Raw genomic sequence first — 14,005 nt, forward strand, 5'->3', positions numbered from 1 at the left:
ATAAAGAATAACATTATCTGTTAGACAGTTTTCCTTTCCATTAACCAATTTAACAATATGCCTCTGGTATAAATGGAATAGACAAATGACTACATCTTCTGATATCTGAGTTCTGACTGCAGGAGAAAACCACTTTACTCATACTGCTTCCTTTTCTTTTAACTTTTGTCTCTGTTACTTTATTTTTTGCTCTGAAGATGCAGCTGGAGCCTCTGTTGGTGCCTGTCCCCATCAACCTTTCTGCAGCAGGTGATTCATCATCACCTATGGGAGTCCCCCGCCACCCTTCAAGGACAAGAGTATGGAAAGGGCTTTGTAAACATCAGGCATGTAAATATCCGTTCCTTTAGGCCTCCGCGTGCACCCACCAGCGCACCCACCAGCCACCCAGGCTGAGACTCTTGAAAGGGACAAAACCTGCTCAGTTTTCCTCCTGCCTTTGCTTCCTTCATTTCATTCAAAAACTAGAGATATTTTGTTGCAGAGATTTAGTTAAAAATGAAAGGTGGGTGAAGAGTTTTTGCTACTTTACATAACCTGATAAATTTCACAATCCTTTTTTAAAAAGCCTTGGATTTTAAACAGGTTACATATGAATCCCAGACGCTGATTACACCTGTTTAATTAACAATACCGCAATTTTAACAGGGTAAAATAGTCCAGAGAAAAATGTTAATTATGCACTTGACATTTCATTTAAAACTTTTTCTTAAAACTAAAAGGTTTCATTATAAGAGATAAATTTCAAATGTACTTTATTAAACTAATTGCTAATTAGAGCCTAAGCAATTATAAAGAAAATACACAATGATATTCAACCAGAGGTTATTTTTCTGGACATACTGACATAGTAAATGTGTCTTTAAAAATTTTTAATTCACCTGGAGACTCAATACTTAGGCAGGTACATTTCTGGTTAGAAACACTTGTTAAGATAGGTGATAATTGATCTATTTATTTATTTATTTATTTATTTTTTCAGTATTACAGCTCTATTTTCTCAATGAATTTTTGAGTCCCGGGAGAGAGCTGAAGGACAGGAGGAAAAAGCAGTGGGAAAAATGTGCCAAGGAATCCCCTTCATAGCCCGCTGGAAAATTTGCTAAATATCTGACCGGTGCTCACAATTTCATTGGTCTGATCCTTGCCACAGAGAAGAAAAAGGACAGAAGAACCCCCACCGGCTTGTGTAACAGCTACTGGGGCTCAGCAGATAGCACCTTTGGGACATGCTGAGGAGTAGCCTCTCCAGAGTCCCTTAATTGTGCTGCCTGCCACCCGCCTGTTCAAGGGAACAAGAAATGAGAGATTGTAAAGGAATTAAGATTTCGTCAGGCATGTCCCTCCAGCCAGAGGAGTGAGGACTTCTTACCTTAACCGGAGGTCTTCTGGGATCTGAGACTGGGCTGTGACCTTTCTGCTGTGTTTGTTTTTTGCTGTCCTGGTTTCCAGCACGATGGGCCTTCCCCTGCGCTGGGTTTCTTCGCCTTCTGCTTCTAGCGAGGGAGCTTCGCTGAGTTGGGCTCCTGCTGTGCTTGGCCTCTTCCACGGGGAGGTTGTTTCAGCCAGGTTAAACCCGAGTCATGGCACCATAGATGTCACGTGAGTGTATGTTCCTCAGTTCTGTCTCCACAGCAAAGATTTGGAGCGACAGACATTAAAGCCCTTGGCGCATCACAGCTCTTGGGTCTTGGACAAACCGTGTTATAGCTCTTAGGCAAATCAGTGTTACAGCTCTATTTTATTTAGAGGATAGCAGAAGAATCCATGCTCGAAGCATGAGGGCATGCCAACCCAAAGACTCGAAGAGAAGAGAGTGGAGGAGCGCAGGGGAGGGAGAGAGAGAGAGAGAGAGAAAGAGGGCACGCACGCGGGAGAGAAAGAGAGCAGTCTATTTTAATATTGACAACTGAGATAAAACTACAAACTGTCAGGCAATGTTTAGGGACTCAGAATCAACTTGTCAAAAAAGTACATTTTATACCCACAATATCATTGCTTTTGCATGATATCCTTTCAGGTCATCACAGTCTGTTACTGGCTTCTTATCTAAGAATGTACAGGTTTACAGGGCCTTTCATGGCATCTGGTCCCATCACTCCATGGGAAATAGAGGGGGAAACGGTGGAAACAGTGGCAGACTTTATGTTTTTGGGCTCCAGAATCACTGTGGATGGTGACTGCAGCCATGAAATTAAAAGACGCTTACTCCTTGGAAGAAAAGTTATGACCAACCTAGATAGCATATTCAAAAGCAGAGACATTACTTTGCCGACTAAGATCCGTCTAGTCAAGGCTATGGTTTTTCCTGTGGTCATGCATGGATGTGAGAGTTGGACTGTGAAGAAGGCTGAGCGCCGAAGAATTGATGCTTTTGAACTGTGGTGTTAGAGAAGACTCTTGAGAGTCCCTTGGACTGCAAGGAGATCCAACCAGTCCATTCTGAAGGAGATCGGCCCTGGGATTTCTTTGGAAGGACTGATGCTAAAGCTGAAACTCCAGTACTTTGGCCACCTCATGCGAAGAGTTGACTCACTGGAAAAAACTGATGCTGGGAGGGATTGGGGGCAGGAGGAGAAGGGGACGACTGAGGATGAGATGGCTGGATGGCATCACGGACTCGATGGACGTGAGTCTGGGTGAACTCCGGGAGTTGGTGATGGACAGGGAGGCCTGGCGTGCTGTGATTCATGGGGTCACAAAGAGTCGGACACGACTGAGCGACTGAACTGATCTGAACTGAAAGAGATACCTAGCACACACACCACAGAGCGCGTTCGGGGCAGCAGCACGACTCCACTGCCTGACGGGCAGGACTCACTTCCAGGAGCGAGTCCTCCGCGCTCTGACAGCCACACACTCACAAGCAAGGCTGCTAAAACTTATTTAACTGGACACACTGAGGTACCACTGTCTGTTTATAAAGATTTTCCATCATACATTATTATTTTCAGGTAGAAAACTTGGCTTTCAACTTTTACAGTCATAAAAGTATTTCCCCTGGGATTTCCTTTACCTAGAGAAGATACCCATGTAATTATTTTGAAACAGTCTTCCTAACTTTTCAAACTTTGCTAACCCTAACCCCCTCCCCCTCCTGTGAACGTCACCAGATCAGCTGTAAAGGAGCAGCGCCCAGTCATGACGGCAGGCCTCTGTGAGGACACTGAACGCCGTCCGTCCCAGAGGCTCAGTCAGCAACTGCGTGTGTTCCTGAGGAGAACTCACTTGAGTCCCTTCAGGGCTGCGAGAGCCCCAAAGCCAGCCTTCCCCGTAGCACTCGTCCAGACTTCATCCACTGTGCTCCTCTCATTTGGATCTCAGTGCTTCCTCCCACTCAACAGCTGACTCAGAGTTCTTGGGAATTGCTGGAAATATTGACTGCATTTTATTTCGAAAGTCTTTCATCTGAAAGATGAAAAAAATCAGTCATCAAATGTTAAAAGATGGGGAAAAGAGCCAAAATTAGAGATGGACCCCGTTACTGACTGACTGATACGCCATTGCTGTGGGTACCAAACAAAGGAAGACCAACAAAAGGAAAGACTGTCCTTGCTGCCTTGGAAGACAGCAAGACAGACCTCGTTTCTTCTTCCTAGTAAAAGTCTGCTGGGCCTTAAGTAACATAAAACTCTAAATCTGAAAGGCAACATGCTCTATATCGTCAACCCTCCATGACATGTATTTCCTACCAGAAGACAGCCTATGTTGTTGGCCTTCATATGTAAAGATGCAGTTGAGAATGGGATGTCTATCTAAATAAATGAATCTGCTGAGGCTAAGAATTTGGGGGCCAGAAGGAAGGAGTGGGGAGAAGAAACTTCAGTTCAGTTGCTCAGTCGTGTCTGACTCTTTGTGATCCCATGAATCGCAGCACGCCAGGCCTCTCTGTCCATCACCAACTCCAGTTCACTCAAACTCATGCCCACTGAGTCGGTGATGCCATCCAATCATCTCATCCTCCGTTGTCCCCTTCTCCTCCTGCCCCCAATCCCTCCCAGCATCAGAATCTTTTCCAATGAGTCACCTCTTCGCATGAGGTGGCCAAAGTATTGGAGTTTCTGCTTCAACATCAGTCCTTCCAAAGAAATCCCAGGGCTGATCTCCTTTAGATCTGGTGGACTGGCTAGATCTCCAGGGGACTCAAGAGTCTCCTCCAACACCACAGTGCAAAAGCATCAATTCTTCGGCGCTCAGCTTTCTTCACAGTCCAACTCTCACATCCATACATGACCACAGGAAAAACCATAGCCTTGACCAGACAGACCTTTGTTGGCAAAGTAATGCCTCTGCTTTTTAATATGCTGTCTAAGTTGGTCATAACTTTCCTTCCAAGGAGTAAGCGTCTTTTAATCTCATGGCTGCAATCACCAACTGCAGTGATTTTGGAGCCCCCCAAAATAAAGTCTGCCACTGTTTCCACTGTTTTCCCATCTATTTCCCATGAAGTGATGGGACGAGATGGCCATGATTTTCGTTTTCTGAATGTTGAGCTTTAAGCCAACTTTTTCACTCTCCTCTTTCACTTTCATCAAGAGGCTTTTTAGTTCCTCTTCACTTTCTGCCATAAGGGTTAAGGAGGAATCAATGAATGGCAGAGAATGTTCTTAGGCACCGACAGTGTTGAGGAATCTACGTAAAGGTGTTCCTGGCAGACAGTGATCTGGAATTGCGGGCCTGGAACAGGAGTTTGGCGGATCCTGACGTGCAGGGTCAAGTCCACCTCTGCACACGGCCCCGAGGGCAGGGACACTAATTTACAGGAGGTGGATAGTCTTTAGTGTCGGTGGCGCTAGCTGCACACCGATTCATTCTTCACACCTAGATGGCCCTGTTCTGAAGCCACTACTCCAGAAGCACCACAGCACAGTGCTGCGGTCTTCCTGTTGGCCACACCCCAACCGGGCCTCCCCGATGGCTAGGCAGCAAAGATTCTGCCTGCAATGCAAGAGACTCTATTTCAATCTCTGGGTCGGGAAGATCCCCTGGAGAAGAAAATGGCTATCCACTCCAGTATTCTTGCCTGGAGGACCCCATGGACAGAGAAGCGTGGCATGCTACAGTCCATGGGGTCACAAAGAGTCAGACACGACTGAACAACAACTCAACCATTATTTCTCAAGGATACAGATCTCCTCAGTCAAACTGTGAAGCACCCTGGAATCACAGCAACATATAAGTCATTTCTTGCAGTGACTGAGAGTCAGCTAGTATTTTTTTTGTTTGTTTATGTTGATGCTTAATTTCAATCAGAAGCTGGACCCCTGTGCTGTTTCCCAGTTCAGGAGGCGCACCCCCTTTGGGACTTGTCAGTTCCGAGGCATTTACTCCAGTCATGGTAGCACCGCCGTTAGCACAGACCCTGGTATCGAGTAGGCCTCTCTGTTCAAAGGCCAACTCACGTGCCTGGGGAGCCTGGTTACTCTCACTAGGGGCAGAGTTCATGTGTGCAGCATGGAGATGACGCCTGCTTACAGAGTTGAGGACTGAGGCAACGCGCGTGGAAGCCCCGCTCCTGGCAGTGCTCAGTATACGTCAGCTGTTGTCACTACAGTGGCTTCAAAATACCATGTTCCAGGAACAAAGCTCGTGTGGATATAAGTATTATGGCATGTTTGTCAAAAGCATTAATTTACAGTCACATCATTTTGGTTTAAATATTCTGATAACTGAAGACACACAAAGTTATCCATCGTAAGAGATCTGTAGGTCCAGGACCACCCTCTCAACGTCTGGGTCCCAGACACCAGTCTTGACACACACACCCCCAGGGTATTTATGTCTCCCCGCAACCCCCTCTTCCATGCAGCCCTCTAATTTGTACTGTGATGAACCCTTCATGAAAGGTTTCCAGCTAAAGGCAGTACTCTGTCCCTGGCGGTCGGGGGGGACGACTGGGAATGCAGTTCTAAGCAGAAGCTCTCTAAATAGAGAGTCCTGAGAGCCGGGCTGTCAGTCACAGGGGATCACCGTTGGCACTGGGGGCAGGGATGCTAACTGTCTAGGATGGCCCACAAAAAAAGCTGCCTTGTCCAAAATGCCCAAGAATGCCCCCTTGAAGGGCCTTGCAGACTTTCTCAGCTGAAAGGCGCCTCTGGCCAGGGTTTGCAATGAGCTGCTTGGTTCTTCCCGGTTGCCTCTCTGATGGAACATCTGTTACAGCTGAGCCTAATGACAGGGTTTCCTGGTGGGGTATCAGCTACCAGGACATGAAAAGAATCATCTACCGTCCCACCTTCTCGGGGAGACGGAAGGAGGTCGGTCATTGCGAAGGTGGAGGCAGGAATGCGGATGAGGCCTGGAGGCAGCATGCAGAATGGCTGCTCTCCTCGGGCCGGGGATGGGGGTTGTGCTCCCATTTCCTCTTCTTGGCCCACTTTTTTCCTTTGCTCTAATTTCCTAAGGATGGTTTACTTGTTCCCAGGGTCATAAGTGAGTAACTGAACCATTAGAAGGAATCATATCTGAAAAACAGCTAAGTAGGAACAGACAGGCTTCCGAGCCCAGTGAAGGGAGGGAGACACGTGGGATACAGAGCATCGCGTGGCCCTTTATTTATTTACAGCTGTGGAGGCGTCCAGCCAACACGGCAGAGCAGAAAGACCTGAGCTCACTCCCAGGAGCACACCAGCGTCACAACTACCACCACCGATGAAATGACTAGAACCTGCCCGAGAAGAGCTGTTACCACAAGAGATGTGAAAAAGGACCCCCAACAGGACACGGGGGAATGGTGGACCGGCAATACGGTTAAGCCCCACATCCCCAGGCGGGTGACCCACAGAACCAGTACTCTGCACAGGCTCTCCCAGAGAAGCGGAAGTTCCGGCCCCACTCCAGTTTCTGTAGCCTGGGGGTCCTGTACTGGACGGCAAGCCCCCAGGGAATCTGGCTTTGAAGGCCAGTGGGGCTTCATTTCAGGAGTCCAAGAGGACTGGGGCAATAGAGTTCACTCCTAAAGGGTGCGCACAGCATCTCACAGACACCAGGGTCCAGGACAGAGGCAGTCATTCGACAGGAGCCGGGGTCAGCCTAGCTGCTGCTCTTGGAGCGTCTGCTGGAGAGCTAGGCGGCCACTGCGGCTCACAGTGGAGCACAGAAACGGGGCAGCCGTTCTTGGGAGCTCCCTCTACCACTTGGCACTGGTGCTGGTGGCGCCAGCGTGGGATCCTCCCTATAGCTCCTCGGTGTCAAGACCTGGCCCCCCGCTGGGGTACCTCAGGCCAAGCAAGTCCCACCCCCCAGTAGGCAGGCTGCCAAAGACCTCTGGAGCCCAGTCGCCTCATTTAGACACAGGACCCCGCTCCACCCATCAGTGGGCAGGCACTGGCCCCAGAGTCCCCTGGGCCCGGGCCCTGCCCTCCAGGAAGCCTGCTCTCGCCTCCAGACCAGCCGCCTCCACCAGGGGCAGGCACCAGATGCAGGAACACTACAGTCGCACAGCCTACGGAGCCCGTCTCCCCAGCACCAGGCCAGCCCAACTGAGTCAGGAACCGTCTCCTCCGCCTCCCCCACCCCCCACCCCCTAACCGCCCCCCCCCCCCCCCCGCCAGGGACCCAACAGCAGCCCCCGGGGCCAGCTCTGCCTGCCAGCAGTGCAAACACTGAGTCAGGAACCACTCCCCCGCTTCCCCCACCCCCCATCCCCTGACCCCTGCCCAGGGACCCAACAGCAGCCCTGAGATCCTGGGCCGGTAACCAGACCCCGGGGCCAGCTCCGCCTGCCAGCAGTGTGAGCACTGAGTCCAGGACCTGGTCTCACCCTGCAGTGGGCAGACAGCAGCCCCAGAATCTTTTAGACTCTGACTCCACACGCCAGTACTAGCCCCAGGGCCCCTGAGGTTCTGCATTCAGCTGCCTTGTGACCCGGTCCAGCAGCTGGCAGCTTCCACACAAGGGTCTGGCAACCAACTGGACCAGAGGCCAACCAAAACAGTACGGTACTGACACAAAAACAGACACGCAATCAGTGGGACAGCACAGAGCCTAGAGATAAACCCACGCACTTACGGTCACTTAATCTGCGACACAGGAGGCAAAAACACATAATGGAGAAAAGACAGCCTCTTCAGTAAGTGCCGCTGGGAAAACTGGACAAGCGAAAGGATGAAATCAGAACGTTCTCTAACACCATACACAAAAATTTAAAAATGGGTTAAAGACCTAAATGTAAGATTGGAAACTATAAAACTCCTAGAGGAAAACATAGGCAGAACATTATTTGACATAAATCACAGCAATATATTTTTGGATCTGTCTCCTAAAGGAAATGAAAGCAAAAATAAATGAGACCTAATTAAACTTAAAAGGTTTTGTACAACAAAGGAAACCATCAACAAAGTAAAAAGGCAACCTACTGAATGGGAGAGGATATTTGCAAATGATATGACTGATGCAGGGTTAATATCCAACAAGTATAAACAGCTCATACGGCTCATAATTTAAAAAATCAAACAACCCAATTAAACATGGGCAGATGACATGAATAGACATGTTTTCAGAGAGGACATGCAGATGGCCAACAGGCTCATGAAAAGATGCTCAAGATCCCTGATCATCAGGGAAATGCAGATCAAAACTACACTGAGGTAACACCTCACACCTGTCAGAATGGCTGTCTGCAAAAAGAACGCAAATAACCAGTGCTGGCGAGAGTGTGGAGAAAAGGGAACACCTGTACAGTACTGGTGTAATTTGGCAAATTGGTGTAGGCACTGTGGAAAACAGTATGGAGGCTTCTCAGAAAACTGAGAACAGAACTACCACAGACCCAGCCAGTCCACTCCTGGAAATATATCCAAACAACACTGATTCAAAAGATACAGACAGCCCAATGCTCATTTAGCAGCATTATTTATGATTGCCAAGATATGGAAGCAACCTAAGTCTCCGTCAACAGATGAACGGACGAAGACAATGCGGTATGTATACACTGTGATACTAATCAGCCGTAAAAAGGAATGAAATCCTGCCACTTGCAACAACGTGGACGGACTTGGGGGCATTACGCTAAGTGAAACAAATCCCACAGGGAAAGACAAATACTGTATGATCTCAGTTATATGTGGGATCTAAAAATACACACCAGGCTAGTGAATATAACAACAACAAAAGCAGACTCAAAGATACAGAGAACAAACCAGTGGTTACCGCTGGGATAAAGGAAGGGGGGAGGGGCAATATAAGGGTAAGGGATTAAGACGTACAAACCACTGGTATAAAATAAGCTACAAGGATATACTGTACAACACAGGGTATATGGTCAATATTTTATAACTAAATGGAGTATAACTTTTCAAATTATGGACCATTATTTTGTACACCTGTTACTTACATAATATGGTATATCACCTATACTTCACTGAAAAAGCCTTTTAAATTTTACAGCTGTGGAAATGGAAACCCAGCATCTCCTTATAATCAGGGCCTCCAGTTGCTTTCAGCAGAAAGGCTCACAGAAAGTTTCTAAGCTTGTACTATTCATACTACATGGATAGTTAAATGAAGACCTTTAGTTTTTTCCCGCCTGTTTCAATTTCTGATACGCAGATCAGAGGTGTCGGTCCTCTCAGTGATACTCTATCACAGTTCAACAGAACATTCCTCTGCTTAAAAATGTGCCTGAGAAAAGACTTAGGGACTGAGCACATTTAAGCAAATTATGAAGTAAATATACTGAGTTCCAAGATAATAATTACAACTATTGCCACAAAAGCATCCCCCTACCCTAACACCAGAGAAGTCCAGTGAAGACAGGGCATGTTGGGGACCTGAGTGTCCATCCAGCAACTCAAGTCTCACTCTGAAGCATTTTCTGGACTCTGGGATTCTTCCCTGCAGTCCTCCTTATCCCTCTTCCTCTCTGACCAAGAAGAATTTCTCTGTGGTTACAGACGACAAGCCTACCCTTCTAAACAGGGCCACTGCATACTGCCCCACTCCAGGATGCTCTCCTCAAAGACTGGGACACAAACGGCACTCCTAGGCAGTGAGCCCACTCCTCCAAGAACCTCATCCTTGAGTCCGAATGTTTGTGTCCAACAGTGCTGGGCTGTAATACTATCAGAAAGTAGCAGTCTCTTCAACAGTACGTGAACTGTGAACTTCCAGATGTTCAAGCTGGATTTAGAAAAGGCAGAGGAACCAGAGATCAAATTGCCAACATCTGTTGGATCATGGAAAAAGCAAGAGAGTTCCAGAAAAACATTTACGTCTGCTTTATTAACTATGCCAAAGCCTTTGACTGCATGGACCACAACAAACTCTGGAAAATTCTAAAAGAGATGGGAATACCAGACCACCCAACCTGCCTCCTGAAAAATCTGTATGCAGGTCAGGAAGCAACAGTTAGAACTGGAAATGGAACAACAGACTGGTTCCAAATAGGGAAAAGAGTACATCAAGGCTGTATATTGTCACCCTGCTTATTTAACTTTTATGCAGAGTACATCATGAGAAATGCTGGGCTGGATGAAGCACAAGCTGGAATCAAGATTGCTGGGAGAAATATCAATAATCTCAGATATGCAGATAACACCACTCTTAAGGCAGAAAGCAAAGAGGAATAGAGAGCCCCTTGATGAAAGTGAAAGAGGAGAGTGAAAAAGTTGGGTTAAAACCCAACATTTAGAAAACTAAGATCTTGGCATCTGGTCCCATCATGGCAAACAGATGGAGAAACAATGGAAACAGTGAGAGACTTTATTTTCTTAGGCTCCAAAATCACTGCAGATTGTGATTGCAGCCATGAAATTAAAAGATGCTTGCTCCTTGGAAGAAAAGCTATGCCCAACCTAGACAACATATCAAAAAGCAGAGACATTACTTTACCAACAAAGGTCTATCTAGTCAAATCTACGGTTTTTCCAGTAGTTATGTATGGATGTGAGAGTTGGATTATAAAGAAAGCTGAGCGCCAAAGAATTGATGCTTTTGAACTGTGGTGTTGGAGAAGACTCTTGAGAGTCCCTTGGACTGCAAGGAGATCCAATCAGTCCACCCCAAAGGAGATCAGTCCTGAATATTCATTGGAAGGACTGATGCTGAAGCTGAAACTCCAATACTTTGGCCACCTGATATGAACAACTGACTCATTGTTAAAAACGGATGCTGGGAAAGATTGAAAGCAGGAGAAGGGGACGAGAGAGGATGAGATGGTTGGATGGTATCACTAACTCAATGGACATGAGCTTAAGTAACTCCAGAAGTTGGTGATGGACAGGGAGGCCTGGCATGCTGCAGTCCATGGGGTTGCAAAGACTCAGACATGACTAAGCGACTGAACTGAACTGAGCAGTCTCTAAGGCAGCAGTTCTCAGAGTATTATTGACAATAGGAAAATGATTACAAGTAATTTGTCACTAATATAGATTTTCTGATTGATATTCTAGGTTTAGAATAGATTCAAGATTATGCCTCCAATAACGTTACTACTCACATTCACACCGCAACAGCAACAGAAGGGCGATGTAGCCAGTATGCCAGGAGTGACCATGGGATATTACTACACATTTACTGTGTCTGTCTTGGCAAGGAAAAGAACAACATGAAATTTTTGGTGTTATATATAGTGTGCTGAAAAATTACTTAAAAGCTGAAGCTATGTCCTCAATTTAATGAATTTGAGAAAACCCTTATAGCATCTAATAAACAGACAGCTGGTGGAATTGAGCGCTCCAAATTTTAAAAAGTCTTTGCCATTGTATAGCTCATTTAGCTTCAATTTTCTCACTTGCAGGTACAGGATGGCTGCCAGCCTCGGTGCTGAGGTTAGAATAATGAAAGCTTTATAGGACCAACTGATGACAAAGCCTTTGGATATATCAATAATTACAGTGCCAACAGGAATTTTGAAGAACCTGGAAATTCAGCTTCTTCATAAAACCGAGTAAGACTGTAAATGTTTCCTGAACAAGAATAATGTCTGCCATTTAAGATCACCTATGTGCCAGACTCACCAAGCAGTAGACTTTTATGTAGCCTTCACAATTCTGGCGGAAATGAAGACCACCACTTTATATATGAGAAACCAGAGGTCAAAGAGGTTAACCCACCCATGGTGATCTGATTTGTAAGATCACAACTGCCTCACTGACATCCAGGCTCTTGCCCCACACCACTCTGGTTCTACGACCTAGAAAGACCTCTACAACTTCTACTCATGTGCCCGCTTTCCCTAAAAATGACTTAGCTTGAAATATGTACTTCTTGCAGTAGTGACCATGTTATACAGAATGCTAAGGTGATGCTGTGAAAGTGCTGCACTCAATACGCCAGCAAATTTGGAAAACTCAGCAGTGGCCACAGGACTGGAAAAGGTCAGTTTTTATTAATGCCAGTGTTTACTGACAGCCAGTACTCATCTGCTTCTGGACACAGGGGGTAATACTTCTCTCTATAAGGGAGAGATGAAGCCTTCTGAAGTGAACAGTGCAAAGAAGTAGAGGAAAACAATAGAATGGGAAAGACTGGAGATCTCTTCAAGAAAATTAGAGATACCAAGGAACATTTCATGCCAAGATGGGCACAATAAAGGACAGAAATGGTAAGGACCTAACGGAAGCAGAAGGATTAAAAGGTGGCAAGAATACACAGAACTGTACAAAAAAGGTCTTAATGACCCAGATAACCACAATGGTGTGATCCCTCACCTAGAGCCAGACATCGTGGAGTGTGAAGTCAAGTGGGCCTTAGGAATTACTACAAACAAAGCTAGTGGAGGTGATAAGAATTCCAGTTAAGCTATTTCAAATCCTGAAAGATGATGCTGTGAAAGTGCTGCACTCAATATGCCAGCAAATTTGGAAAACTCAGCAGTGGTCACAGGACTGGAAAAGGTCAGTTTTTATTCACATCCCAAAGAAGGGCAATACCAAAGAATGTTCAAACTACCACACAATTGCACTTATTTTACATGCTAGCAAGGTAATGCTCAAAATCCGTCAAACTAGGCTTCAGCAGTACATGAATTAAGAACTTCAAGACTTACAAGCTGGATTTAAAGAGACAGAAAACTGGATGAGAGGGGAGTTTGGGGGAGACTGGATACATGTGTATGTATGGCTAAGTCCCTTCACTGTTCACCTGAAATCATCACAACATTGTTACCTGGCTGTACCCCAATACATAATGTTTTTGGTGTTAATAAAAATTTCCGTGGCATTTTTTCAAAAAAGAAAAAAAGGGCAGAGGAACCAGAGATCAAATTGCCAACATCCGCTGGATCAAAAAATAAAAGAATTCCAGAAAAAACATCTGCTTCATTGATTACAGTAAACCTTTGACTGTGTGGATCACAACAAACTGTGGAAAATTCTTAAAGAGATGGGAATACCAGATCACCTTACCTACCTCCTGAAAAACCTGTATGCAGGTCAAGAAGCAACAGTCAGAACCAGACATGGAACAATGGACTGGTTTAAAATTGGGAAAGGAGTATGTCAAGGGTGTATATTGTCACCCTGCTTGTTTAATTTACATGTAGAGTACATCATTCAGAATGCTTGGATGGATGAATCACAAGCTGAAAGGAATCAAGATTGCTGGGAGAAATATTAGTAACCTCAGATATGCAGATGACACCACGATAATGAGAGAAAATGAAGAGGAACTAAAAAGCCTCATGATGAAAGTGAAAGAGGAGAGTGAAAAAGCTGGCTTAAAACTCAACATTCAAAACACTAAGATCATGCATGGCATCTGGTCCCATCACTTCATGGCAAACAGATGAGGAAACAGTGGAAACAGTAGCAGACTTTTTTTGGGGAGGCTCGAAAATCACTGCAGATGGTGACTACAACCATGAAACTAAAAGATGCTTGCTCCTTGGAAGAAAGGCTATGATAAACCTAGACACCATATTAAAAAGCAGAGACATCACTTTGCTGACAAAGGTCTGTCATCAAAGCTATGGGTTTTCCAGTAGTCATGTATGGATGTGAGAGTGGGGCCATAAAGAAAGCTGAATGCCGAAGAATTGACGCTTTTGAACTGTGGTGCTGGAGAA

At 45.9% G+C, this 14,005-nt stretch overlaps 1 protein-coding gene across 1 annotated transcript in view; it reads right to left on the minus strand.

Annotated features, from left to right (window-relative positions):
- Positions 1-939: 939 nt before the first annotated feature.
- The window catches only part of TMEM242 (transmembrane protein 242), a 43,850-nt gene continuing 30,784 nt past the window's right edge, over positions 940-14,005 (minus strand). The window contains exon 4 of the mRNA XM_069598791.1: positions 940-3,408. Coding sequence (XP_069454892.1) covers positions 3,310-3,408 — 99 coding nt within the window. The 3' untranslated portion in view covers positions 940-3,309. The remainder of the gene's footprint in view (positions 3,409-14,005) is intronic.

Source organism: Ovis canadensis, chromosome 8, assembly GCF_042477335.2.
Source record: "Ovis canadensis isolate MfBH-ARS-UI-01 breed Bighorn chromosome 8, ARS-UI_OviCan_v2, whole genome shotgun sequence".
In the NCBI taxonomy this organism is placed as follows: domain Eukaryota; kingdom Metazoa; phylum Chordata; class Mammalia; order Artiodactyla; family Bovidae; genus Ovis; species Ovis canadensis.